The sequence below is a fragment of the Choloepus didactylus genome, chromosome 12, assembly GCF_015220235.1.
Source record: "Choloepus didactylus isolate mChoDid1 chromosome 12, mChoDid1.pri, whole genome shotgun sequence".
In the NCBI taxonomy this organism is placed as follows: domain Eukaryota; kingdom Metazoa; phylum Chordata; class Mammalia; order Pilosa; family Megalonychidae; genus Choloepus; species Choloepus didactylus.
Window position 1 is genome coordinate 96,653,867 of NC_051318.1, and position 26,605 is coordinate 96,680,471.

A 26,605-nucleotide genomic window follows, 5' to 3' on the forward strand; every position below is an offset into this window, starting at 1 on the left:
GGAATTTTCTGTTGATGTCCTGTATTACCTGTATTAGTTTTCTATGGGCTGTTGTAACAAATTACCGCAAACTAGGTGGCTTAAAATAACAGAAATTTATTCTCTCTCAGTTCTGGAGGCCAAAAGTCCAAAATGAGTATCACTAGGCTAAAATCAAGGTATTGGACAGGGCTACACTCCCTCCAGGGGCCCTCGGGGAGAATCTGTTCCTTGCCTCTTCCAGCTTCTAGGAGCTGCTGTATCACTCCAATCTCTGCCTCTGTGGTCACATTGCCTCCTCCTCGTGTGCATGTGTGTGTGCATGTGTGTGTGTGTGTGTGTGTGTGTGTGTGTATGTGTGTGTGATCTGCCTCTGCCCCCTCTCTTATAAGGATACTTGTGATGGCATTTAGGGCCCATTGGAATAACCGGGGATAATCCCCTCACCTGAAGAGCCTTAATGTAAAAGCTTTACCATATAAGGTAACATTCACAGATTGGTAAAAGCTTTACCATATAAGGTAACATTCACAGATTCCGGGGATTAGGAACTGATATCTTTGGGTGGCCGTTATTCCACTTGCTGCCTTACCCAAAGGAAACATTGATAGAGTTTTTCTTAGGAATTTATATGAGACTTTATTTTGAATATTAATATATTTACATGGTTCAGAAATCAAAACAATATAACAAAGTATATTTCTACCAATCTTACTCCCCCGGTCCGCTATCCCATTTCTCCTCTCCTTGTTTTGTAGTCTATACATACAATATTGTTCTGTATTTTGCTTTTATCACTTAATAATATATTAATATATAAGTATACTATAATTAATGTACTTATTATATTTATGTTTTATATACTAATAGTTGCTAACATAACATATAATAATATATTCTGGTGATATCCCCATGTACATGGGTTCTGTCTTAATTTGCTGGGCTGCTATAACAAATACCATACATTGTTTTGCTTAAATAACAGGAATTTATTGTTGCCAAGTTTTGGAGGCTAGACATCCAGAGTCTAGGTGTTGGCAACCATGCTGTCCCTGAAAGTCTGTAGCTTTCTGCTGGTGGGTTGCCGGTATTCCATACCTCAGTCTCTGCCTCCATCACGTGGCCATTTGTCTCCTTCTCACTCCTACTCCTCTACTTCTGACGATTCCAGTCATATTGGATCAAGGCCCACCCTGATTCAGTTTGGCCTCATGTTAATAAGATCTTTGAAGATCCTGTTTACAGATGAGTTTGCATTCACAGGACCCCAGGTTAGGACTCGTACGTGACTTTGTGGGGGACGTGATTCAATCCATAACGAGTTCTTTATACGTTAAGGATGATAATCTCCTGTCTGACATTTGATATGAATACTTTTCCAAGTTTGTCCTTTGTCATGTAATTTTGTTTGATTTTTTTGGACATACTGAATCTTTTTGCTTTTGTATATAGTCAGATCTCCTTCTGCCTACCATTGATTATATGTTGAGAGATAATCCCCCATCCATGATCAGTTAACATTCATCTGCAGTGTATTCTATTTTTTAGATTTCATGTTTGTCTTTAATCAATCTGGATTTTATTTTAGCTTTATTTCTTTTTTTTCCAATAACTAGTTTTCCTAATATCATTAAATAAGGTGTTCCTTCCCTGCTGATTTTTGATACACCCCTTATCATATTCAAGCAGCTTATTTGGTAGATCTGATTGTTTCTTCTTATAAGCTTTAGCAAATGGATGAGGTTGAGGTAAGTCCTTCCTCATAATGCTTATTTAAAAACATACCTTTTTTGGGGAGGCAGTTCTTACTCCATTTATTCTTTTAGATTTGTGTTACTTTAACCTTTCCTTATCAAGGATCCTTTTGAAGAATTGGGGAAAGTAAATAACCATCTCCCACAGAAAATACATAATTGTTCTCATGTGCGAATCTCAAGAGGTTCACAAACTACCTGAAGTCTTTGGTCCTGTTATTTGTACTTGGTGCTAAATTACTAACTCCTATTACTAGGTAAATTTTTTTTTATTAAATTCAGTTTTAATTGAAATATATTCACATACCATATAGTCATCCATCATGTACAATCAACTGTTCACAGTACGATCATATAGTTATGCATTCATCACCACAATCTATTTCTGAACATTTTCCTTACATCAGAAAGAATCAGAATCAGAATAAAAAATAAAAGTATAAAAGAACATCCAAATCATCCCCCCCATCCCACCCTATTTTTCATTTAGTTTTTGTCCCCAGGTTTCTACTCATCCATGCTAGGTAAATTTTTAAATCCTGTGGTCAGATTTCTAAACAAATCATTCTGGATTTTTTTGTTTTTTTGAATTGCATTAAATGTATACATTAGTTGGAAAAAATTAACATCTTCCTGCTAGTCAGTTTTTCCAACTAGGAACACATTACCTTTTCGTTTATATCTTTTTCAGTAAAACTTTCTGCTTTTTTTTATATATGTGCCTGTTTCCTCTTAGATTTGTTTGTAGAGGTATATTTTTGTTTGTCATTTTAAATGGGATTTTTTTTCCCCATCATATTTCCTCACTTTTTATTGCTGGTAAAAAGAGACTTGACTTTTTGTTGTTCTTTTTACAGATTTTAATTCTGTTGTTGTTATTTGTTTTCCTTAGTGTTTTTTTTTTTTTTAACCATTTTTTAATTGAAATATATTCACATACCATACAATCTTCAAAGTATAAAACAGTTCACAGTATCAACATCTAGTTGTGAAATTCATCACATCAGTTTTTGAACATTTTCCTTACTCCAAAAAATAAAAATAAGAATAAAAATAAAAATAAAAAGAACACCCAAAACATCCCATATCCCTCCTCCCCCCTTCCTTAGTTTTTAAAAATATATCTCTACCTGTATTTCACCTCGCCTCTCATATATTTATTTATTTATTTTTTATCTTCAGTTTCTTCTTTGTAGTTCATAGTTTTGGATTTTTACCATGCAAAAGAGGCATTCTGAGTTTGTACTTCAGTTGTTTGTAGTAAAAATTTTTTCAAAGTATGTTTTTCCCCGAGTATTTAACAAAAACATAGCAATTGCTGTGTACCAGGCACTGTTGTAAATCCTTTGCAAATATGAACTTGTTTAGTTCCTTAATATTTATAACAGTCCTATGAGGTAGATTCTATTATTACCCTAATTTTGTAGATTTGGAAACTCAGTTACCAAAAGGGTAAGTGGCTTGCCCAGGGCCATGTGGCTAATGGTGGAGATGGACCCAGCAGTCACCTCTAGACCTTGTGCTCTTAGCCATAATCCAGTTGTGTATATCAGGGATAATTTTGGTAGAAAATGGTATGAAGACTGTGCCGGTTTGAATGTGTTATGTCCCCCAAAACGCCATTATCTTTGATGTAATCTTGTGTGGGCAGATGTATTGGTGTTAATTAGATTGTAATTCTTTGAGTGTTTCCATGGAGATACGACCCACAAAACTGTGGATGATGACTCTGATTGGATAGTTTCCATGGAGGTGTGGCCCCACCCATTCAGCATGGGTCTTGATTAGTTCACTGGAGCGCTATATAAGCTCAGACACAAGGCGTGAGCTTGTTACAGCTAAGAGGGTGAAGAATGCACAAGAGCTGAGAGCTGAGAGAGGAACTGCAGTTTACAGAGACATTTTGGAGACAGCCTTTGAAAGCAGACTTTTGCTCCAGAGAAGCTAAGAGAAGACAAACGCCCCAAGAGCAACTGAGTGTGACATTTTGGAGAGAAGCTAAAGCCTAGAGAGGAACGTCCTGGGAGAAAGCCATTTCGAAACCAGAACTCCGGAGCAGACACCAGCCACTTGCCTCCCAGCTAACAGAGGTTTTCTGGAAACCATTGGCCATCCTCCAGTGAAGGTACCTGATTGTTGATGACTTACCTTGGCCACTTTATGGCTTTAAGACTGTAACTTTGTAACCAAATAAACCCCCTTTATAAAAGCCAATCCATTTCTGGCGTGTTGCATTTTGGCAGTGTGCCAGTTTGAATGTATTGTGTCCCCCAAACACCATTATCTTTGATGTAGTCTTGTGAGGCATACGTTTTGGTGCTGATTAGATTTGCTTGGAGTGTGCCCCACTGAGCTGTGGGTGATGACTCTGATGAGATATTCCCGTGGAGGCGGGGCCCCACCCGTTCAGGGTGGGCCTTGATCAGTGGAGCCATATAAATGAGCTAACTCAAAGAGAAGGAGCTCAGTGCAGCTGTGAGTGATGTTTTGAAGAGAAGCAAGCTTGCTGGAGAGGAACGTCCTGGGAGAAAGCCATTTTGAAACCAGAACTTTGGAGCAGACTCCAGCCACATGCCTTCCCAGCTGACAGAGGTTTTCCGGACACCATTGGCCATCCTCCAGTGAAGGTACCCGATTACTGATGTGTTACCTTGGACACTTTATGGCCTTAAAACTGTAACTGTGTAGCCAAATAAACCCCCTTTTTATAAAAGCCAATCCATCTCTGGTGTTTTGCATCCCAGCAGCATTAGCAAACTAGAACAAAGACTATATTAGAGTAGGAAGAGATTGGAGGTAGGTTAGTCTTTTAGGAAGCTGGAGCAGTAGTCCAAGCAGATGCTAACAAAGGCGGTGAGAATGGAAGGGAGAGACCTTTATTCTGTAGATGAGTCCAAGCTCAAGCTCTGTTGGCAAATCTACATTCCTTGCAGTACCTCCTTTACATGTTTTGGATGGGGGCTTTAGACCAATGTAGACTCTGTAGTTGCAAACGTTTGCAGATTAATAGATTTCATTTATTACTTTTAGTCTCAAAAGTAATACTTAAAAATATAGGTATTTGTCTCCTTAGAATAACTAAATTTGGAATTATTTCCTTTATGCATAATGTTTTAGGTGTGCATATCTGCTGCATAGAATGAAGTATACCTCTTAATGTGTACTGACTAGTTTGAATAATTCTACAGATGAAGGCCTATAGGCTCCAGACTTATTTTCCCAGCAATGTTCTGAAAATATATGGTGATATAATTATATTATTTGAGTGGAATTGCTTAAATAGCTTGTTATACCATTGTTACCATTGGAGTTTCTGAGAGGCCTTCTAATGATTACCCCTCTTCCTTGCCAGAGTTCTAATCAGAATGGATCTGATAACTGAATTACACAATGAGGCAACTTAACCTACCTACTCACATGCTTGGCTGGACCAGGTGGTTCTCCTTCATCTCAGAGCAGTTGGGAATGCTTGCTCCCTGTGGGCAGCTCCTCCCAAGAAGAAGAAAGTTTGAGTTGAATTATGCATGCTTGGTTTTATCATTTCCAGAATTACCAGTCAGATATTTTGCCTCTTCCCCTCTGGGGAGATGTGAGTAAAGAGCCAGTGAGAGGCTAGATGTTGTTCTAAGTGAGTTCTTTAAATTTTAAAGGAAACATCAGGGGTGGGGAAGACTCGATTCTCCCTGACATGCCTCAGTGTTTTCTTGAACCGTTGAGCTTAACAATGAAACCTGTGATCTATCAGGGTAGAGATAGATGTCTTGAGGGAGGTGAAATTAGCTATTTGTTTGGTCAGTTCTCTGACTTTGAGGCCACTATCCCAATACCAACCATGGTTGCTTTGTGTGTTCTCCTGGGAGCACCTATAGGTAATTTAGTTTTTCTCCCTAAAGTTTCTGAGGTGGGTCAAAATAGTCCATTAATATCAGTTGTAAGGAACTATTATGCTCAATTCTGAAAATTATTGTTTTCTGTTTCTAACACCAGATTATGCCTAGTCATTTTGTCTAATGAGATATCAGAGGTTCTGCAGTGAGATTAAATTATGGCATTAAGATACTCTAATGGTAAATGCATAAAGTCATGCTAATAATAAATGAAATCTTCCTGGAATTTAAAGTCAAGTAATGTTCTTTAAACACAAAGCAAAAAAAATTAGAAGTCAGTTGTGTCAGTTTGAATGTATTATGTCCCCCAAAACGCCATTATCTTTGATACAATCTTGTGTGGGTGGACGTATTAGTGTTGATTAGATTGTAATTCTTTGATTGTTTCCATGGAGATGCGACCCAACCAACTATAGGTGATAACTGATTGGATAATTTCCTTGGAGGTGTGGCCCTGCCTATTCAGCATGGGCCTTGATTAGTTTAGTAGAGCACTTTATAAGCTCAGACAGAAGTAGGGAACTTGCTACAGCCAAGAGGGATACTTTGAAGAACAAGCAGGAGCTGAGAGAGGAGCTGCAGCTTACAGAGCAACATTTTGGAGATGACCTTTGAAAGCAGACTTTTGCTCTGGAGAAGCTAAGAGAGGACAAATGCCCCAAGAGCAACTGAGAGTGACATTTTGAAGAGGAGCTGCAGCCTAGAGAGGAATGTCCTGGGAGAAAGCCATTTTGAAACCAGAACTTGGAGCAGATGGCAGCATTAGCAAACTAGAACAGATTTTGGTACCAGGAGTGGAGTGCTGCTGAGTTTGCAAATACCAAACATGTTGGAACAGCTAATGCTGCCTTTTCACAAATCACCAGAAATAGATTGGCTTTTATAAAGGGGTTTTATTTGGTTATAGAGTTACAGTCTTAAGGCCATAAAGTGTCCAAGATAAGACATCAACAATCAGGTGCCTTCACTGGAGGATGGCCAATGGCGTCCAGAAAACCTCTGTTAGCTGCGAAGGCACGTGGCTGGTGTCTGCTCAAAAGTCATTTTTTTTAAAATCTAAAGAAAAGACCTTAATAATTCATGTGTTAATGAAGAAATCATAATTGAAATGAGAAAAAAATTTGAAATGAACAAACTTGGAGGCATCTAGTGCTCATCATAAGGAAGCATCAGTATTGTTTCAATATCGGTAATGTTAACCTGTATCATTTGGATAAAGTAGTGTCCACACGGTTTCTCCATTATAAAGTTACTGTTTTCCCCACTTTAATATTAGAAAATTTGTGGGGAAGTATTTTGAGATTATGTTCCTCTTCAAACTTTTACCCACTAGTTTTGGCATCCATTGATGATTTTCTAACATTATACTGTAAAAAGAGCTTTCCCTTCTTTTCCATTTATTTAGTCATTAATTTGTTTGTGTCAGAATGGGCTGATGGATTCTTATTTTATTCAGTGAGTTATCATCCATTTCTATCACTATTTTGTTGCTCAAATTATCCCAGTTTGGCCATTAGGGGGCCTTTCAAGCTGTTTCCTGTCTCCTTTTTTTTCTTGAACTTTTTTATTTTAAATTAATTATAGGACAACATAGTTTAAAACTGTCTCAAGTACCCTTTGCTATCTTCACCCAATGGTGATATCATATCTGTAGTACAATATGCAAATCAGTTAATTGACGTTGGTACATTATTGGTAACCAGACTATAGACCTTTTTCAGTTTTCACCATTTTTCATACCTGCAATTGTGTGTGTGTACGTATAGTTCTGGTGTGTGTGCTTATAATTCTAGGCTGTTTTAGATTATGTATACTCTTGTAACCACCACTAAAATCAAGATGCAGTATGTTGCATCACTTCAAAAGAATTTGTGCAACCCCTTTGTATTCACATTCTCTACCATAATCCCCTCTACACTGTACCTGTCCTCTGGCAACTACTGGTCTATTCTTCATCTCTATAATTTTGTCAGTTTTTGAATTTATGTGAATGGAATCATATAGTATGTAGCCTTTTGAGATAAACTTTTTCACTGCATGTAATATCCTTGAGATCCACTTGGGTTGTTGCATGTGCCAATAGTTCATTCCTTTTTTTTGCTGAGTTGTATTCCACTATATATATGTACCAGAATTTGTTTATCTGCTTCCTCTTTGAAGGCATTTGGGTTTTCCCAGTATTTTGTTGTTAGAAATAAAGCTGCACTGAAAACTTATGTACAGATTTTTGTGTGAACATAAGTTTTCCCTTTGTTCTTTTGAAATGTCCTCCTTATTCTTTGAGCACTTCCTTCCTTTTCATGCAACAAGGTGTTCTGGGTCATCTTATACTTCCCACCATTCTTCCGTTGGCCTTTTATCCAAGGAGCCCTAGTTCTTTGTATTGGAAAATGGTATTTAGAAACTGAGATGTGGAGATCCCATGCACTTATTGGTAGTGCTATACCATTGCTTCTAGGCTTTTTCAGCAAACAGAGCCAGGAAATGTGTGTGCATTTGTATACAATTCCTATAAATACACTTATATATATCTATGTCTATGTATGTTAACAAAAAATCTCTGAATTTATACTGATGCCTCCAATTTCACTCTGACACTTCAGGGTTCATTCTAGTTTTACTCCTTTTAATATTTATAATTCTCTTATCCAACATTTCAAAACCTGGCTTCCATTATCCTCAATATATTTATTCATTTGCTCATATATTTTTGGTGCTCTTCTTTCCTTCCTATAGATCATGGCTTCTCAACCTTGGTAATATTGACATTTTGTGTCAGAGAATATTTTGTTGTGAGGGGTTGTCCTGTGCATTGTAAATTTACCTGTAGCACCAGATGCCAGGAGCATGTCTCCTACATCCTCAATTATGACAACCACAAATGTCTCCAGATATTGCCAAATGTCCCCTTAGGGAGTAAATTGCCCCCAGTTGACAACCACTGCTATACATCCAAGTTTCCATGTTATATCCCCGAGCTTGAAGAATTTCTTTTAGCATTTCTCTTAATGTAGCTCTGCTACACTGAGTTTTGGTTCCATTTGTCTGAATATAACTTTGTTTTGGCTTCATTTTTTAAAAATATGATGTTATTGAGATACATTCACGGACCATAGAATTCATCCAAAGTATACAATCAGTGGTTCACAGTATCATCACATAGTTATGCATTCATCACCATGATCAGTTTTAGAACATTTACATTACTCCAGAAAAAGAAATAAAAAGAAAAAAGAAAACCCAAACATCCCAAACCCCTTATTCCCTCCTTATTGGCCCTTAGTATTACACTCCACCCAATTTTAAGACTGACAGTAAAGGTAGGTTAACTAAGACGGTGTAATATTGTCAGAGATAGATATATTGATTTGTGGAACAGAATAAAACATTCAGCAGTAGAGCCATAGAAACAGGCAACTGACCTTCTCTCTCTCTCTCTCTTTTTTTTTTTTTTGCTATATAGCTGTACAATTATTATCAAAGATCAGGGCTACTGAATTACAGCTCAACAATTTCTGGTATTTCCTTCTAGCCATTCTAACACAATAGAAACTAAAAAGAAATGTCTGTATAATGAGTCAGTAGTCATAATCATTTGTTAAATCCTAATCCTAATTGTTACACCCCCTCCCTCTCATTTGATCTTTCTCTCAGTCTTCAGGGGTATCTGCTCAATGAGCATTTTAACTTCTTCATGCTGGGAAGGGGTGTTGACCTTATGGGGTAGAGGAATGAAACTGATTCATATTCTTGGAGAGACTTGTAGCTCTGGGTTTCAAGACTTAATCTGGCATAGGAACAATCTGGAGGCCTTAAGTTTCTGAAAACATAAACTTACTAGGTAAAACATTCAGAGAGCTTAGATAGAGCCCAGGGTATTCCTTAGCATTTTCAGAAATACTGTTGGTTGGGGCTTTGCATACTGTGACAATTTGCAATATGTGGGTGAAGCTTGCATCAGAGTAACCTCCAGAATGACCTTTTGACTCTATTTGAATAATCTCTTAGCCACTGAAATTTTATTTTGTTTCATTTTTCTTCCCCTTTTGGTCAAGAAGCCATTCCCAATCTTTGCCTTCATTTTTTTAAATCATATTTTTTATTGTAGAATATAACATATATACATAGAAGTGATAACTTTCCAAGTGTGATTTAATAAGCAGTTAGAAAATTTCAAAGAATATTACAGGTTACAGCTCCACAGTTTCTGTTATTTCCTTATTATGAAATGTAACATATATACAAGAAGGTAATATCTTTCAAAGTATGATTTAACAAGTAGATATATAGGAAATTTCCAAAGTTGTTATGAGTTATAATACCATAGTTTCAGTTATTTCCATACTGTGAAATATAACATAATACAAAAAGTATAGCTTTCAAATTACAATTTAACAGGTAACTATAGAACAAATTTCAAAGGATGTTATGCATTACAGTTCCACCATTTCAATTCTTTCCTTCTAGCTATTCGAATATCCTACCAACTAAGAAAAAGAAGATTATATAAAAATTCAGTATTCATAATCTTTTGTTAAATTTCATCTTGTCTGTTGCTACCCCTTCCTCTAGTTCAGTCATTTTCCCGATCTTCAGGGATGTCTAGGCAGTGACCACCCTAACCTGTTCATGTTGAAAAGGGGTGTGAACTTTATGAGCAAAGGGGACACATCTGGTTGATGTTCTTGAAGAGGCTGTTGCCTCTGGGTTTTGAGACTTAGCTGGCATAGGGGTTCTCTGGAGAATTTAAGTTTGTGAAGAATAGACTTAGTGAGTGAAACTCTTATAGAGTCTCAGATAGGGATCCGGGTATTCTTCAAGGTTTTGGGGACTGCTGTTGACTTGGGCTTGTCATATTGTGGTCATTTGGCATGTCTGGGTGAAACTTGCATAGGGATAACCTCCAGGAGAGCCTCTTGAGTCTGTTTGAATTCTCTTAGTGCATAAAACCTTATTTCATTGCCTTTCTTTCCACAGTTTTGGTCAAAAAGACATTCTCAATCCCTCGATGCCAGGGTCACTTGTCTTTATTTTTGGAGAATATTTGCAATAAATACAGAATTCTGGCTTGAATTTTTTCTTTTTTTTTCTTTTGTCACTTGAAAGTTTTTTTATTGTTTTTTTTTTCTAACTTAATTTTTTTTTTTATTTTGAAATAAATTCAAAGTTATATGAACAGTTGCAAAAACAATACTAGCCCCATACACAGAATTCCATCATACCCTGACCCCCCCTCCCCCGGTAGCTCAATCCACCAACTTTAACTTGCTGTCACGTTGCTATTTCTTTCCCTCCCTCCCTCCCTATCATCCATCATCTATTGCTCTGTCATCTGAACATATGAGAGTTAGCTGCACACATTCTTGAGCATTCACTATAATTCACGTATACACTTCCCATGAACAAGAACATTCTTTCATGCAATCCCATTAAGCGCAACTAAGAGGTACAATAGATTCAACAATGATAAAAAGCTTGCATTTTATATTTCCTTTTCCTTATGTCTCAATTGTGTCCCTTTGAGCCACCTGTCCTCTATCCTCCTATCCCATCCAAGTTCATCCTTAGTATTCAATTGTCATCTAGTTAGACTGACTTTTTTTTTTTTTTCAGTTGTGGAAACATATATACAACCTAAATCTTCCCATTCCACTCCCTCCCTAGCCTTTCATTAGTGGGATTAATCACGTTTAGAATGTTGTAATGCTATTTCCCACCATCCATTACTAGAAAATTTCCCTTCACCTCAAACAGCAACCCTACACTCATTTCTTAACTCCCCATTGCCCCTTCCCCCATTTCTCTTAACCCAAACTCTACTTTTCATCCTATGGTTATATTCTCTGATAATTTCTTTGTGTTTACTGTGGGGCTTAAAATTAACCTCTTAAATCCATATCAATCTTGTTTTTCTTTGATACCACTTTCACTTCAATAGGACACATAAACTATGTTCCTATACTCCTTCATTCCCCCACCTTTATATAGTTGTCTAAAATTACATATTTTACATTGAGTTCAAAACCACTGATTTGTCCTTACAGTTTGTGTATTTTATATCATGTAGGAAGTGACTAGTGGAATTACAGTTCAAAAATTATTGACTTCTATTTGTATTCCATTGTGGTTGGAGAATGTGCTTTGAGTATATTCAATGTTTTTTTTTTAATTTCTTGAGGCTTGTTTTATGTCCCAGCTTATGGTTCCTTCTCGAGAAAGATCTGTGATCACTAGAGAAAAGTGAGTGTCCTGCTGATTTGGGATGTAAGGTACTATATATGTCTGTTAAAATTCTCTGTATCACTTTCTCCTTTCCCTGTCTCCCCTCCAGCAGGGCTCCCCTCAGAATCTGAAGTAGGGCAGGTCTTTCATCGGCGAAGTCTCTCAGCATTTGTTTGTCTGTGAAAAATTTAAGCTCTCCCTCAAATTTGAAGGAGAGTTTTGCTGGGTAAAGTATTCTTGGTTGGAAATTTTTCTCTCTCAGAGTTTTAAATATGTTATGCCACTGCCTTCTCACCTCCATGGTTGCTGCTGTGTAGTCACTACTTCATCTTATGTTGTTTCCTTTGTATGTGGTGAATTGCTTTTCTCTTGCTGCTTTCAGAACTTGCTCCTTGTCTTCAGTATTTGACAGTCTGATCAGAATATGTCTTGGAGTGGGTTTATTTGGATTTATTCTATTTGGAGTTCGCTGGGCATTTATGCTTTGTGTATTTATATTGTGTAGAAGGTTGGGGAAGTTTTCCCCAACAATTTCTTTGAATACCCTTTCTAGACCTTTACCCTTCTCTTCCCCTTCTGCGACACCAATGAGTCTTAAGTTTGGATGTTTTATTTTATCTATCGTATCCCTGAAATCCATTTTGAGTTTTTTGATTTTTTCCTCCATTCTTTCTTTTGTTCTTTCATTTTCTGTTCTGTGGGCTTCTAGGACACTGAGATGTTGTTCAGCTTCCTCTAGTCTTGTATTGTGAATATCCAGAGTCTTTTTAATTTGGCCAACAGTTTCTTTTATTTCCATAAGATCTTCTATTTTTTTATTTACTCTTGCTGTGTCTTCTTTATGCTCTTCTAGGGTCTTCTTTATGTAGCTTATATCCTGGGCCATGGTCTTCTTGAAGTCCTTTGAATCTTTTGCCATGTTTTCATTCCTCGATTGTAGATCTTTGATTAACTTTGTGAGGTATACTGTATCTTGGAGTTGGATTCTCCATATCATCTGGTTTTATCATATGCATTAAGATTTTCTGTTGTTTTTGGCCTCTTGGCATTTGTTTTGCTTGATAGGGCTCTTTCATGTTGTAAAGAAAAAGGGATATTGATCTAATTTTTCAGGAACAGTTTGGTGATGTACACTTTCTCTAACTAACCAGCAGATGGCGTCTGTGAGTCACCTATATCCCTCGAGTCAGTTCTCAACCTTTTTTCCGCTTTGTGTGGGGAAATGATTCTTGTGGGTTCAGTTGGAAAACTCAGTTTGGGTGTGTTGCTGGAGCTGTCCACCCTGAATGTGGGGCGTGTGTACGGGTAGCCAGGGAGGAAGGGCAGTTCTAATGTTCAAATCCCCCAGGATCCCGGAGATTCAAGGCCACTGCAAAAGTCAAAGCCTTCATTTCAGTTCAGCCCCAGCCTCTCTCTCTCGCTGATCCATAAACCACCAGACTTGGCGTAGCGTCCCTGGGTTCTCCGAGCGGATCCCCCCTCCAAGTCGCACTCCTCCAGTAGCTCAGCCAAGGGAAGGCTGTGCTACGTCACCAGTGTGCGCCGTCCCACAAGGGAAGCCCTGGGCCGCCAGGCCATGTGGCGGCGCACTCTTAGCCTGAAGCAAAAATGGCCGAGCGGGGCTTCTCTGCCCCCTCCTCTTCGCACTGTTCCTCCTTCCCAGCTCCGGGACAACTGGTGGGGCTTTGGGCTGTGGGCACGGCCCCGGGCAGGAGTTTATCCAGCCTTCCGGGGGACCAGCTGCTAGCCGCGGGGTTTCTTTCTGCTTCCGGCTCTCCCCTCCGTTCCCCCGAACCCAAGGGTATCTGCTGCGGGCTATCTTCCTGGCCAGACAGCAAGAGGCCAGCCCAGCCCCCTCTTGCTGTGTTTTACTGCGTGGTTCCCACAATTGCTACTGGAGCCGCTCCTTTTTTTTCTTTTTTTAAAACAGCCAGCTGGTCTCCATACGCTGAACCCTGGCTTCCCCAGCCCACCGCGTGGCTGCGGGTCTTCCAGCCAGCTTACTCACTTGTTTCAGAATGCCAACTCCTGGTTTCACCAAGTATACGGCCCCTCTGGAGCTAGGAGCCCTCATCCAGTTGGTGCATCGGTGTAACCGGTATTCTAGGTCACTTTCTGGTTTTTAGCTAGTGTTTTTCACGGAGGCATTTTTTTCGCCCTGTCTCAGCTAGCCGCCATCTTCTCTCCCCCCCTTTGTTGTTTTTAATCTTTGCCTTTTAGAAGTTTTGTTATTATCCAGGTGTAATTTTTTTTGTGTTTATCCTATTTGTGATTCACTGAGCTTCTTGGATTGGTAGATAATTATTTTTATGAAATTTGGAAACATTTTCAGTCATTATCTCTTCAGGTATTTTTTTCTGTCCCAGTCTCTTTGTATTCTCCTTCCAATTACACTTAACATTCGACTTTTTGATGTTGTTCAACAGGTCACTGAAGTGCTGTTTTTCTTTTTTTTTTTTTTTTTCCTGTCTTCTTCAGATTGGGTAATTTCTGTTTATCTTTTCTCAAGTTCACTGAACCATTTCTGATTGGTGTTAATCCCAAAGAGTAAATTTTTCATTTCAATTATAGTACCTTTTAGTTCCAGATTTTTCATTTGGTTTCTCTTTATATTTTTATTTTCTGCTGAGATTACTCATCTGTTCATTTATTATGATTATATTTTCCTTTAAGACCTTGAACATATTTATAATAGGTCTTTCAGAGTCTTTTTCTGGTAATTCTAAATCTGGATCATCTTGGGTTTGGCTTCCCTTGACTGCTTTTTCTCTTTAGATCACATTTTCCTGATTTCCCACATATATAGTAATTTTTAACTGTGTTTTGGACAGTTTTGTAGTTAACTTAGCTAGACTCCAAATTTTATTCTGTATTGGGCAGCAGCTGAAACTGCTTAGATTTTTTTTAGCCTTCTAGCTGTTTAGGAACAGCAAGGAGACTAGTGAGGCTGGATGGGGGTCGGGAGGGGTCGAGTACTGAATAATGAAGTCAGACAAGTAATAGGGTTGTGGGATTGTATACTTTGTAGGTCTTGGTATGAACTTGAGTCTCTCTAAATGGGTAGAGAAGACAGAATTTTGAGCAGCAATGTGTTATGATTGGATTTAGTTTCTAACAGGATCACCTTGGTTGTTGTATTGAGAATAGGCTGAGAAGAGTCAAAGGAGGAAGCAGGGAGACTACTTAGGATGTTGTTAAAATTCTAGTGAGATGATGGTGGCTTGGAATGGGGTAGTAGGGCAAATAATTAGAAATGGTTTGATTCTGGATATATATTTAATAGGATTTAAATATTAAATCCTATTAAAGAATTAATAGGAAGGAAGATTTAATAGGATTTGCCGATATATTGGATGTTGGGTGTGAAAGGAGGGAAGCCAAGGATGAATCTAAGTTTTTAAGCCTGATCTATTAGAAGAATAGGTCTGTATTTACTGAAATGGGGAAGCTGGTGAGGGGAAAAGAATATTAGGTACTCAGCTTTTGACTTAGAGCTTTGAGATGCCTGTTAGATGTCAAGTGCTGAAAAGGCAAAGGGGATATGTAAATCTGGAGTAGTGGGGAAAGTTCGCAATTGGGAATATATATCTGGCCATCATTAGTATAGGGATAGATTTAAAGCCAGCAACCTGGAGGGTAAGACACCAACAGAATGGGTACAAATAGAAAAGAGACCAGACCTAAAGACTAAGCTTCCAGGCCATATGAAAACAGACACAGGCCAAATTTAGTCCATGGGCTGTGGTTTGCTGACCTCTGGTTTACACAGACTACTCTTTCAAGGAGTTTTCATGGAGTTTGGGAAGATGAGAATGAGAGAGAAGTGGAGCTAAGAGGTTTCTTTTTTTTTTCCCCAAGATGGGAAAATAGCATTTTTGCAAGCCAGTGGGATTTGGCCAATAGAGAAGGGGAAATTTATAATACAGAAAAGACAGACTTGGCTAGAACAATGTCCATGAGTAGGTGAGAGAGGATGGGATCTAGGGCACAAGTGAAGGGGCTAGACCATACATGGGTGCATGGACAGTAAATTCTTGGTAATTAAAACATTTTAAAAAATGTTTTTGAGGTTTTTTTTTTTTTTGCTTTGTTTTGTTTACCTGTTGCCTAGGATGGATGCAGGATCAGTTACTTTGATGGGGCAGTTTTAATCCCCAAATGTTCTTTTCCAAAAAAGTTTTAATTCATTGTGAACATCAATTGAAATGCTTTCAGTAAGTGACAAAATTAAAATGTGTTTTTCCCTAAACTAAAATAAATGTCTGATTATTGGATAGTTTGTTGTATCTGTCTTGAAATTAAGATCACTTTTTTTTTTCCTTCGAAGTGCTGTGTATGGATGCAAAGATCAATTTTGACTCAAATTCAGCCTATCGCCAGAAGAAAATCTTTGACCTACGTGACTGGACCCAGGAAGATAAAAGGGATCAAGATGCAGCTAAGGCAAATCTCAACTACATTGGCCTAGATGGAAATATAGGGTGTCTAGGTACCGTGCGCTTTTATGTTTGAGTTGGACTGGCCAAGCATAATTTATTTTCTCTGTTACTCATACAAATCATTTTCCCCTCTTGGTAGTAAACGGTGCTGGTTTGGCTATGGCCACAATGGATATAATAAAACTTCATGGAGGGACTCCAGCCAACTTTCTTGATGTTGGTGGTGGTGCCACAGTTGAACAAGTAACAGAAGCATTTAAGCTTATCACTTCAGATAAAAAGGTAAGGGCACTGTGTACTACGGTTAGTAATATTTTAATATTCTTTTATCAGCAGTAACAAATGTACTGTACCAATACTATGAGTCAGTAATGGAGGAGGGGTTAGAGGTAAGGGAGGATTTGAGTTTTCTTTTTTATTTTTATTTCTTTCCTGGAGTAATGAAAATGTTCTAAAATTGAAAAAAAAAAAATAATTGTGGTGACGAATGCACAACTGTATAATGGTACTGTGAACAATTGATTGTACACTTTGGATAACTGTATGGTATGTGAATAATCTCAATGAAATTAAATTAAAACAAAGAGGTAAGGGCAGGGCTTGTTAGGATTTGAATATCAAGAAGTAACTTGATGTGATTCTTGTGTTACTTGAGCATCAAAATTCAAAAGACCTCTAGTTTGCCATAGCATTTAACTGGAGGAAAAGTTCCACATTGTGATTTAGGAAACAAGTATTAGATGGTAGTGATCTGATATGGGAGCCATTCCTATGGGAAAAAGTTCCGTGAGGTATTGACCACAAAAGCCAGGAATTTGGAAAATATATAAAGCTACAAAGGAGAAAATAATACCTTTTTATTTTATCCAGAGATAACTTTTGTTCTATTTATTTGATTTATTGTCTTCTAGACTTTTAAATACGTACACATTTTTTTCATATCATATCATTTAGGTCTTTTTAGGAACAGCTTTATTGAGATATAATTCACATACTGTATAGATCACCATTCATTTCTATATCTTTTTTTTCTTTAATAGAGAAGTTGTGGATTTATAGAACAATCATGCATGAAATACTGGATTCCCATGTACTATCCTGTTATTAACAACTTGCATTGGTGTGGAACATTTGTTACAATTGGTGATAGCACATTTTTATAATTGTACTATTAGCTGTAGTCCATGGTTTAACTTAGAGTTCAGTCTGTGTAGTGTCGATCCGTGGATTAAAAAAAATTTTTTATTCTGTTACCATATATACAATAATGTATATATCTTTTAATATGTGTTTTTGAGCTTTTTTTGCTAATATCTTGAACACTTTTTGCAGTTAAGATATTCTTTTAAAACTCTTATTTTAATGTTTGCATAATCTGTCATACATAGATAAAAACTTTTATTTTAATGTTTGCGTAATCTGTCATACATAGATATGCTGTAATTTAGAACTATGAATTTATAAATGATCATCAAAATACAAGGTTATGTCCAAAAGGCATATTATCAATCACTAGATATTTGTTCAGGAGTATATTTACTGTGTGGTCAATCTGAGTTTTGCTGGACTTACAGAAATGTAAGATCATGGCCTACGTGGAACTAGTCTTATTTAATTTAAATGGGACTTCATCATTGGTAGGGATCATATTTTACTCATCATTACTTCTCCCAGTGGCTGGCATAATTTCAGAGTGTAATAGATTATTAATAAATATTTATTATTGATGATGACAGTGTACAGTTTTATTTGTAGTATACTCTTGAATTGTTTAAAGAATAAATTTATTTCACTGGTGTTTCTATTGGAACCTATAGGCATATTTGTAATATTTATTAATTTTACAGAGGATTCAACTACATTGAGATATCAAATGTGCTTTATTTTTCTTGTTTGGTATTTATTCAGAAAAAAGTAAATTATATTGGAACTATAATTCTATAGCTTCTTTTTGGCATAAACACTAAAAGCAAAGTTTTAATAACTGAACTGAGATGCAGTAGAATTCTACAGTTATTTAGTTTTCTAAGCATGATTTTAGGGCCCAGGTCCAAGAATGGAGAAAAACATATGAAGAATTCCAGTGATGGGGACTGACATAGTTGGAAACAGAAGTCTAGAATGATAATGGGTATCACTGAGGTAGCTATGTATGTATTATGTCTCTTTGTATTGGACACTGTGTTTGGATTTGGGAAGCAAAGCCCTTCCCTCAAGGGCTTATAGTTTGTCTGGAGTGATAAAAAGAATACTCCCTAATTTTATTTATTTCTTTTTTTAAGGGCGGTAACTCTGCAAGTTGAGGATTAAATGGAGAGTAGTGAGGTACTGGCAGCAGAGACCAATTTGGTTATTATGCTTGCTTATCCAAAAAGAACATGAAAGAGGCCCTGACAAAGGCATTATCAGTAAGAGTAAAGTAAAGAATTGCAATTAGAGACATTTCTCAGATAGAATCTTTAAATTCACCTTTTTTTGGGGGGATGCCTAGAGAGAAGTTGGTCAGGCTAACATTAAGGCTTTTGGCTGGGGAAAGTTGTTGGGTGGTGATGCATTTCATGTTGTAGAGGACTGTGGGAAAGTAGAGGAATAGATATTTCTGAATAAATATGTAAGGTAGGGTTGTGGTGACTATATCTAGTAGATGGTTGATTATGAAGATATTTTACTGCCTATAATGGTTGGAGGTAGACTTGAGAGTCCTAAACATGTTGAGAGAATTAGGAGTTGATGAGATGACCCATGGGAATGAACTGAAGAAACCAAGAATGCTTTGAAGGGTTAAATAGATAAGGGGGAACAAATGGACAGAGATAGGAGCAGATCAGGAGAAAGTGGTGATGTAGAAGCCCAGGGGGAAGAGTTTTGAAAAGTATGGGATGGGCAAGAGTGTCAAATGCTATAGGATGCTATAGGAAAGGTCATGTAGACTAAGGGCTGAAAGAGATGATTGGGAGCCTTGATGAGAACAGTAGAGGAGAGGCCAGATTGTCATGGATTGATAGTCTAGTGGGAACTGAAGGAGTAGAGCCACCCAGGAGAGTCTGCTGTTTTAGGATGTTTTTTTCCTGAGGGAAAGGAAGGACAGAATGCTATCATTTGAAGGGAGGCAGGGTCTAGAAGAACCGTGTGGTGTGTGTTTGCTTGCTTGTTGGTTAGAAGACTGAGAAGATGAGCTAATTCTAGCTAGAGGAGAAAAAGAGATTTGAAGATAAAGAAGAAAAATGAGAATAGTTAATAGAGTGAATAACTGGAGGAGATACAATATAGTAATTAGGTAGGGATGTTAGTTTTGGTAGGACTTCACTCTTTCCTTGAGTTATTATTGGAGAGGAGAAGAGATAGTGTATGATAAATATATTTCAAGATGGGAAGGAAGATAGGTAGCTGGAGATCCGTCTGGCCTTAGCATTCTTTTTTTTTTTTTTTTGGTAAAATGTGAGGCCAGGTCATATGCTGAAAGTTAGAGAGCTTGAAGTAGGATAGGACGCTGAGGAATAGAGCTCAAGGCCTGAGGCAAACGGCAAACTACTAAGGAAAGGGTTACCGATGAATCCTTATTGTACTGCTTTGCAGATTGTGCTATGTTTTAGGTTTTGTTGTTGGTTGTTTGTTTCTTTATTCCTTTTTTATGAAGTTGGAATGGATAACATAATGGGTTGGAATCATCCAAGGATACATTAGATGGGGATGAGAGAATTGAGCCTGCAAGTGACAGGGTTGTTGAATTGCTCAGTCATAGATTCCAGGCTCTATAAAGAAGAAAGTCAGATCAGTTGGGAGCTGAAAGACTGGGAGGTTAGAAAGGGGTTGAGGGACTAGAGGCCTTTAGGAGGAAAAGATTGGGTTTGGTGGACTTAGGGATGAATTGAGTTAGAGGGAAAAGGAGAGAAGGTTGAGCAGAGAGTAAGGTTTAGATATTTAATATTCTGTAGACATTCATTGTGGTCAAGTCAAGGATTTGTCCTTGGTAGTAATTAGTTGAAATGGGCGAGAAGGAGAAGTGGCATTGTAGAGATCCAAGAACTTTAAGGCTGGAATGTTGGTAATGCTTTATGGTAAATTTTGAAGCCAACCAGAATGAGATTGGAAGGAGGAAGGGAGAGAAGAAGATAAGAGTGCCAAAGTCCATATGAATTCTAATCCATTATGAATAATAGGCTTTCATTTCTTCAGGTAAAGACAAGGAGTGTGCAGTGTAGCTCACTGTTTCTCAATCTGCTACATGTTGTGCTTTTCACAGAAAATATTGTTTGAATGGGGCACTGGTGGTTGATTGTAGTCAGAGTCCACTAACCCAGGGGCTCCATCTGTTCCAGACCCTTCCTAGTTGTTCCAAGTATTGAGGGGAACAATATTCTTGGTGTATCTGTAACCCACTGGTATCTCATTGGTTGAGAAGCTCTGGTATAACTGAATGAACTAAGCCTCTGAAAACAACAGTTATTTTTTAGAAAGGATAGAAAAACAGTGATTCAGAATTATCAGTATGATAGTAAAAGAATGCTGATTCAAACAACCGTGAGGTTTGGATGTGAAGTGTTGCCAGGGGTGGGCATAGAGAAAAAGTTGAGTGATTTTGAGGACCTGGTTTGTGTGGAAGGTTGGTTGAGTTGATGGGGGTAAATGAAGAGATGACAGTTAATGAATCCTAAATTGGAGGTCTTGCATGTGACACTGTCTGAGAACATATACTGATCTAGGATAGAGTCATGTTGGTGAATGTATGTTTAATAAGCTACAAGTAAATGGAATCAGGGAGGTCTTGATAGCAAATGGGATAATAGAGAAGAGAATGTGAGCTAGGAGCTGAAATGACCCAAGGAGGCAGAAGTTTTGGTGGGTGGTGGACTGCGCAAAATTCAGTGATGGGCACTAAAGAGGGCATGTCAGATTGGTCTGAAAATGTTTCCATGGAATTAATTTTTATCATAAGGCATAGGTACTACTATTTTGTTGGGAAGGTGGGACAAATACTCATTTCTTTAAATTATAATGTACTCCAAACACTTTATTGACAGGTACAGGCTATTTTGGTCAACATTTTTGGAGGAATCATGCGGTGTGATGTCATTGCACAGGGCATAGTCATGGCAGTAAAGGACCTGGAAATTAAAATACCTATTGTGGTACGGTTACAAGGTGAGTGCGAAGAGTGCTAGTCTGTTACAAATCCGAGACCTTCTCTGCTTCAGGTAAAGATAAACAGTGTACCACAGTGCAATTTGGTTTGCGTTTGTCCCATGAACTCTTAATTGCTTAAAAGTTTATAATGCCAAGGAGATCAGTTCATTTAAAATGCAGTTTTTAAGCAGCTGTATTTTTTAAATAAAAGTATCGTACAATAGGAAATTTTAAAACCATGGGTTTTTAAAATTTTTCTAACATTGGGACAGAAATGTTCATCATTTTGCTTGATAAAATTCGATGCATCCTTTATTTGTTGTGGTTTGTCTCAATCTCTGACTTGTCTGAATTACTGTGGATATTGTAAGCCAAGGCATTTTGCGAGGTAACTCAGGGCTTTTACAGTATTTTCTTTGGTTTCGAAGAATTTATACTAAATGATGGAAGAACTCCTAGGTTGAAGTTTCATACTTAAAGCATGCTGTGGCAAGCATTTTAAACAATTTTGTTTATATATTTAAAGCATTTTTATTTTTGCATAAATCACTTCCAGGTACACGAGTTGACGACGCTAAGGCCTTGATAATGGACAGTGGACTTAAAATTCTTGCTTGTGATGACTTGGATGAAGCTGCTAAAATGGTAATCAGGCTATGTTAACTTTAGGGTGAATTTGCAAAGTGTATAAAGGATTTATAAAAAACTAAAATTCTACAATGAACCAGCTAATATTGCTAATAATTAGTGCCTCTGCTAAATATTCCCCTGTATCTATCCCCTATCTTAAACAATTAACAACTTATGCCAAATCTTGTTTCATCTGTATTATTAACTACTTCCTTAGTTTGGGATTTTGAAGCAAATCCCAAACATATCATTTTGTACAGGTTATCATATCTCTAAAAGGTAAACATTGATGATATAAAGTAATTATTGTCAATTGTTTTAGGCTTTATAATGGTATGATAGTTAGATTTTAGGAAAAGATTCTAGTCAGTGTTGAACTTTCCCTCATTCAAATATTTTTTGTCCACGTTGTTTGTTAGAATTAGGATCACAATAAGTCTATACATTGCTGTACTTAATATGTCTCTCTTAATCTGTAGATTCCCTCTTGCTTTCATTTTTTCTGCAATTTGTTGGATAATCATGGGTGGATGGTGCCATAGAGTTTCCTGTGGTCTGGATTTTAATGACTGAATCTCTGTGGTGCAATATCAATCACGTCTGCCCCTGGTATTTCCTATAAACTGATGGTTTGATGTAGAGGCTTGATCATATTCATATTTGATTTTGGGAATCTGTGAGCAGGACTGTTTTAGGGTTTTTTAGGGTTGGTGCTGCATACTTCCACAAGGAGGTGTGCAATGTCAGAGTATTTTCTCTTTTTCTGGTATTAGCAGTCATTGATGATCATAGGTTATATCCATTATTTCGTTTATGGTTGCAAAGTGGTGATATTCTAGTTCGTCATTCTTCAATTTACTGTCATTCTTCATTACTAAAAAGTGAAACCAGCCCATATCAACTGTTTGGTACCATGAAGTACATTTTGTGTAAGATAGGCAAAAGCAGGATAATTACTTGATTCTTTGTCTTTTTTAAGCCAGTTTTCAAACACGTGAGTTTGTTCCTTATGTCTTAACAAAAGTGACCAGGGCTTTCTTGTATTTTTTTATTTTTATTTCTTATTTTTTGTTTTCAGGTCTCTGTGCATTCATGCACTATTTTGAACTTGTGGATTTAAACATATTTGATGTGGTTCAGTCCATTTCAGTTATTCTTATTGATGTTCAAATAGTCCCATGTTTGGTCAGTGAGAGCCGCTTCAAGTTGACTCTTTCTGACATGCCCTCTCGTCTGCTCTGGTGTGATGGGATGGGCCAGGCTTATCTTTTTACTTGCTGCCCCAGTCCTGGGGTCAAATGGTATCTAAGGTTTTAAGGGTATTCATGGCCGCTGGGTTGGTCATTATTTCTGGGCTTTTTTCAGGGACAAATCTAGGAACGTACGTATTTCTTTAAGAGATAAATCACCCTGATAACCTCTAATGCAAATTCAGAAGTACAGGTTTTTTCTTGTGTTGCATCTGTTTCTCCTTTCTCCCATGCCACACTGACATACATACTCATTTGCTTTGTCCCTCAGTCAGTTATGACCGTTTTATAATGATAATTCTGACAATATGGGTGCTGAAAGTAGTTTAAGATTTGTGTGTGCAATTCTTTCTGTCCTTGAAGGTATTTTCCTACAACTTTCTCGAGTTTAAAGTCAATGTGAGATAGTTCTGAGTGTTTTACCCCAGCTTGATAAACAGTTTCATTAGTTTGGTTTATTTTAAGAGATTGCTTTTTTAAAAAACAAAAATAAAGATTATTTTTTTAAATTTTATATTACATAAATATTTTCATGGCTCCAAAGTCAAAACTATAAAACAAGATATCTTCAGAGAATCTATTATACCTATTCCTGTTTCTTCCTTCCCCATAGGTAACCAGGTTTTTTTTTTTTAAAGAAATCTTTACTTTATTCCTCCTTTTTTTAAAAAAAATAAGCAAATAATTATATGTATGCACGTGTGTGTGTGTGTATGTATCCCTTTCTCCTTCCGACTTTAGATGAATGGGAGCGCATACTTTGCCTCACTTTGTTTACTTAATGATATATCCTAGTGCACATGCCACAGCATGTACAGAGATGTTACTAAATGAGAACTTTTGCTTGTCTTTTACTCTATGTCTGCAGATATTTAATGGAATACTTTTGGGGGGCTATGTGGTTTAATCAATAAAAGGCTTATGAGATTTGCTGAGATAATAGGATGCATTTCACAAGAATAGTAAAGATCTTATGTTCTTTGGGAAAGTACCTGCTAGCAAATAAAATCAGCTGCAGCTTAGAGACAGAGGAATTTAAACTCAGTACTGAATGTATAGATCTCCCTTCCTCTCTCTCTGCCTCGCTACCTGCACACCTACCTAGCTGCTTGCGTTGCTACCTAAACTGTAGCTTGAGGCATTGAATTGAAGTGTGGGGTATGAAGAGGGTCTGACTGAACTATCTTTTGTGAGTGGCAGTCGCATGTAAGAATATGATGTGATATAAAACAATGTCGAAATAGCCCAGATGTTTTAAATGAGAACGATTGAGTGTACATTAATTTCCTATTGAGCAGTAGTTCTGATTTTACGTTTTTGTGAAAATAGAGACAGAAATCTTTGTTTTTTCCTTTCAGGTTGTAAAGCTGTCTGAAATAGTGACCTTAGCTAAGCAAGCCCAGGTGGATGTGAAATTTCAATTGCCAATCTGATCTGAGAACTCAGTGGATGGCTGAAGGTGTTAAATGTGTTACAATTGTTAAAAATACTGTGTTCTGTATTATTGTTCCTTTTCTTTTTAGTGTGTGAAGATTGCCATCTAGGCACACAAACTCTTAAAAACATTTGGTCTGCATTTGATTCTACTGTTTAGAATGGGCTGTTTGTGTAAAGAACGTATAATGCAGTTATCTAGTTTCTTTTGTTGAAGCTTTTTTTGCTTTTCCTGCAGAATGTCACTCACAATATGCCTGTTTCTTATTGTTGGGTACAGAGTTCTTCATTGATAAAAGTTCTACGAATAAAATAAATATGAAGAGAAAGCTTTATTCTTTAGTCTTAGAAAAACACCTAACAACTAGACTTGTTAGTAGAGCAATGTATTAAAACAATGTTTTATATAAGAAGGGTTTATCTTCAACACCAAAAACGTTCTAAATATATTGATCATTATTTATAAACAGAGCTTTCAAACACTCCCCAGAATAGTTTTTTAAGTATTTCAGTGAAGTAAGTTGTTAATTATTTGAACATTGTTTTAATCACTACAAAATACTGATAACTGCAAGTCTTCATGATCTGTGGTATTACTGAAAAGCACCTGTAGGTTTGTATCAAATAAAGGCATATTATATTTACTAAGGACTTGGCAGATAAAATAAAGGATGTCAATTTAAATTAATAAAAATCTCTCAATACGATTTCAGTTGTGTGTTTTTTGTTTTTTTTTTTTAAGTAAACATGGTAGACATTGAAGTGCTCATCATTGCAGTAAACCAATGGTAGATGGTTGGTAGATCATATACCTGGGCAGGACAGTGCATGTTCTAAAACTACTTACAGCTATTTCACTGGAATTCTGTTCTTTATGGGGGTGCCATCCAGTACATTCTCTAAAGAAAAGGCATCCTCCTTTGTGTACATGTGTGTGTGTGTGTATGTGTGTGTGTGTGTGTGTGTGTGTGTATCTTTTGTTCTCTGCATAGAAAAGTGCTGCTCTTTAACTAATACCTTGGAAGGAAATATCAGTCTGTGGACACCTTAACCATACTGGTGAATTTAAGAACTTGTATCTATTATGATGTTCTTAAAGTGTGACCAGCTATCTAGCCTATGAGAAGCAGCTTGTCATACTGATCATGAGCAAATAGTTTGGAGTTAGACTACCTGGTTTGACTCTTTGCTCTGCTACTTACTTGCTATATGAGTTTGAGCAAGTTTCTTAATTTCAGTGTACCTCAATCTCCTTAGCTCCTTTTTCTTCCTTACTAAAATTATTTAGCAAGATAGATAGAATTTATATATATATATATATACAGATGAACATTTTATATATATTATATATATATAATATATATATGATGCTGGCACTGAATTCCTAGGTTCTTGGCTATGCCATGAGAAAGAATTCAAGGGCATAGCACAGATCGAGTAAGCAGGCTATCTACATTAAGAGACCAAATCAGAGTCATAAACGATTTAAAATTGTGGTCAAGTTAGAATTAAGTAACGGTGCTTGGTATTTCAGACAGGACACAGGCAAATGGCGATAATGGTGTTTTAGTCATCTCTGTTGCATAACAAACAATTGCCCCCAAACTTAGTGATTTTAAACAACATTATCACAGAGTTTTTGTGGGTCAGAAATTTGGATGCAGTCCAACTGGGTGGCTTTGATGTTACAATCATCTGAAGGCTTGACTCAAGATAGCTCACATACCTGTTGGCAGAAGGCTCATTTCTTTACCATGTGGGCCTGTCCATATGGCTGCTTGAGTGTTCTTGCAACATGGCAGCTGGCTTCCCCCGGAGCACGTGATCCAACGGAGCAAAGAGGAAGACACTGTGCCTTTTGTGTCCTAATTGCAGATTTCATGTTG

General features: G+C 37.2%; 1 protein-coding gene across 1 annotated transcript in view; it reads left to right on the forward strand.

Annotated features, from left to right (window-relative positions):
• SUCLA2 (succinate-CoA ligase ADP-forming subunit beta) overlaps positions 1-25,431 on the forward strand; it is a 70,996-nt gene extending 45,565 nt beyond the window's left edge. Inside the window, exons 7-11 of the mRNA XM_037800347.1 lie at positions 16,170-16,331; positions 16,421-16,563; positions 21,303-21,423; positions 21,962-22,050; positions 24,644-25,431. Of these exons, the coding sequence (XP_037656275.1) occupies positions 16,170-16,331; positions 16,421-16,563; positions 21,303-21,423; positions 21,962-22,050; positions 24,644-24,718 (590 nt within the window). The 3' untranslated portion in view covers positions 24,719-25,431. The remainder of the gene's footprint in view (positions 1-16,169; positions 16,332-16,420; positions 16,564-21,302; positions 21,424-21,961; positions 22,051-24,643) is intronic.
• The last annotated feature ends 1,174 nt before the right edge of the window (positions 25,432-26,605 follow it).